The sequence below is a fragment of the Lepidothrix coronata genome, unplaced genomic scaffold (genome assembly GCF_001604755.1).
Source record: "Lepidothrix coronata isolate B3197 unplaced genomic scaffold, Lepidothrix_coronata-1.0 Scaffold502, whole genome shotgun sequence".
Taxonomy (NCBI): domain Eukaryota; kingdom Metazoa; phylum Chordata; class Aves; order Passeriformes; family Pipridae; genus Lepidothrix; species Lepidothrix coronata.
Genome location: NW_016690682.1, coordinates 37,207 through 39,666, shown reverse-complemented (window position 1 = coordinate 39,666; position 2,460 = coordinate 37,207). Strand labels below are relative to the sequence as shown.

General features: G+C 48.9%; 1 protein-coding gene across 1 annotated transcript in view; it reads left to right on the top strand.

Moving 5' to 3' along the window:
- Positions 1-965: 965 nt before the first annotated feature.
- Positions 966-2,460, top strand: part of EPHX2 (epoxide hydrolase 2) — a gene marked incomplete at its 5' end in the record, with an annotated part of 14,260 nt that continues 12,765 nt past the window's right edge. Inside the window, 1 exon segment of the mRNA XM_017839829.1 lies at positions 966-1,213. Within this exon segment, the coding sequence (XP_017695318.1) occupies positions 966-1,213 (248 nt within the window).

Below are 2,460 nucleotides of genomic sequence, written 5' to 3'. Positions count from 1 at the left end.
AATGTGGAAAAAAACAAGGAAAGGAGGAAAAAACAAGGAAAGGGAGAAAAGGAAGAAAAACAAGGAAAGGAGAAGAAAAACAAGGAAAGGGAGAAAAGGAGGAAAAAACAAGGAAAGGAGGAAAAAACAAGGAGGAAAAGGAAAAAAAAACAGGGAAAGGGGGGAAAGGAAAAAAAACAAGGAAAGGGGGACAAGGAGGAAAACCAAGGAAAGGAGGAAAAAGAGAAAAAAACAAGGAAATAAGAAAAAAAACAAGGAAAGGAGAAAAAAAAGGAAAGGGTGAAAAGGAGGAAAAACGAGGAAAGGAGAAGAAAAACAAGGAAAGAGGAAGGAGGGAAAATAGGGAAAGAAGAATAAAAACAAGGAGAGGAGAAAAAGGAGGAGAAAATAAGGAAAGGAGAAAAGGGGGAAAAAAACAAGGAAAGGGGGAAAAGCAGAAAAAAGAAGGAGAGGGGGAAAAAGGTGGAAAAAAATGAGGAAAGGGGGAAAGGAGAAAAAAACGAGGAAAGGGGGAAAAAACAAGGAAAGGGGGAAAAGGAGGAAAAATGAGGAAAGGAGAAGAAAAACAAGGAAAGAGGAAGGAGGGAAAACAGGGAAAGAAGAATAAAAACAAGGAAAGGAGAAAAAGGAGGAGAAAATAAGGAAAGGAGAAAAGGGGGAAAAAAAACAAGGAAAGGGGGAAAAGCAGAAAAAAGAAGGAAAGGGGGGAAAAGGTGGAAAAAACGAGGAAAGGGGAAAAAACAAGGAAAGGGGGAAAAGTAGGAAAAAATCAGAAAAGGGGCAAAAGGTGGAAAAAAACAGGAAAGGAGGAAAAAACCAAGGAGGAAAAGGAGAAAAAAACAAGGAAAGGGAGAAAAGGGGGAAAGATGGAATGGGAAAAGTGGGAAAAACAAGGAAAGGGGGAAAAGGAGAAAAAAAAACAAAAAAGGGGGGAAAAGGAATAAAAAACTAAAAAATAAGGGAGTGAAGGAGAGAAAAGATGGAAAAAAACCCCAAAAAGTGGGATAAAAGGGCAGTGTTGGTGTTCCCGAGCTCCAGGGCCGGGAATTCCCTCCCCGCTCCCGCTGCCCATCCCGGGCGGGTTCTCTGGGAATGGGGGGGAGTCCCTGCCGTGCCTTTTCCCGCAGGGAATTCCGCAGGCGGTGCTGGTGGGCCACGACTGGGGCGGGGCCGTGGTGTGGAACATGGCCCTCTTCCACCCCGACAGGGTCAGGTGGGTCCCCGCAGTCCGGAGCCTCGGCACCGCCGCCCGGAATTCCGGGATAACGCTGATTATTCCCGCCGGGAATTCCCAGGGCCGTGACCTCTCTTAACATCCCATTCCGCTGATCCCAAATTCCGGGATAACGCTGATTATTCCCACCGGGAACTCCCAGGGCCATGGCCTCGCTGAACATTCCATACTGCATCTGGAATTCCGGGATAATGCTGATTATTCCTGGCGGGAATGCTCAGGGCCGTGGCCTCACTGAACTCTCTGTTCCACATCCGGAATTCCGGGATAATGCTGGTTTTTCCCACTGGGAATGCTCAGGGCCATGACCTCTCTTAATATTCCATTCCGCTGATCCTGAATTCCGGGATAACGCTGATTTTTCCCACCGGGAATTCCCAGGGCCGTGACCTCTCTTAACATCCCATTCCGCTGATCCCAAATTCCGGGATAACGCTGATTATTCCCACTGGGGACTCCCAGGGCTGTGGCCTCGCTGAACATTCCATACTGCATCTGGAATTCCGGGATAATGCTGATTATTCCCGCTGGGAATGCTCAGGGCCGTGGCCTCTCTTAACATCCCATTCCGCTGATCCCAAATTCCGGGATAACGCTGATTATTCCCACCAGGAATGCTCAGGGCCATGGCTTTGCTGAACTCGCTGTTCCACATCCGGAATTCCGGGATAGCGCTGGTTTTTCCCGCTGGGAATGCTCAGGGCTGTGGCCTCACTGAACATTCCATACCCCTGATCCCGAATTCTGGGATAACGCTGATTTTTCCTGCTGGGAATTCCCAGGGCCGTGGCCTCTCTGAACATTCCATACTATATCCCAAATTCTGGGATAACGCTGATTATTCCTGGCGGGAATGCTCAGGGCCGTGGCCTCACTGAACTCTCTGTTCCACATCCGGAATTCCGGGATAACGCTGATTATTCCCGCTGGGAATGCTCAGGGCCGTGGCCTCTCTTAATATCCCATTCCGCTGATCCCAAATTCCGGGATAACGCTGATTTTTCCCACCGGGAATGCTCAGGGCCGTGGCTTTGCTGAACTCGCTGTTCCACATCCGGAATTTTGGGATATCGCTGGTTTTTCCCGCCGGGAATGCTCAGGGCCATGGCCTCACTGAACATTCCATACCCCTGATCCCGAATTCCAGGATAACGCTGATTTTTCCCTTTGGGAATTCCCAGGGCTGTGGCCTCACTGAACATTCCATACCCCTGATCCCGAATTCC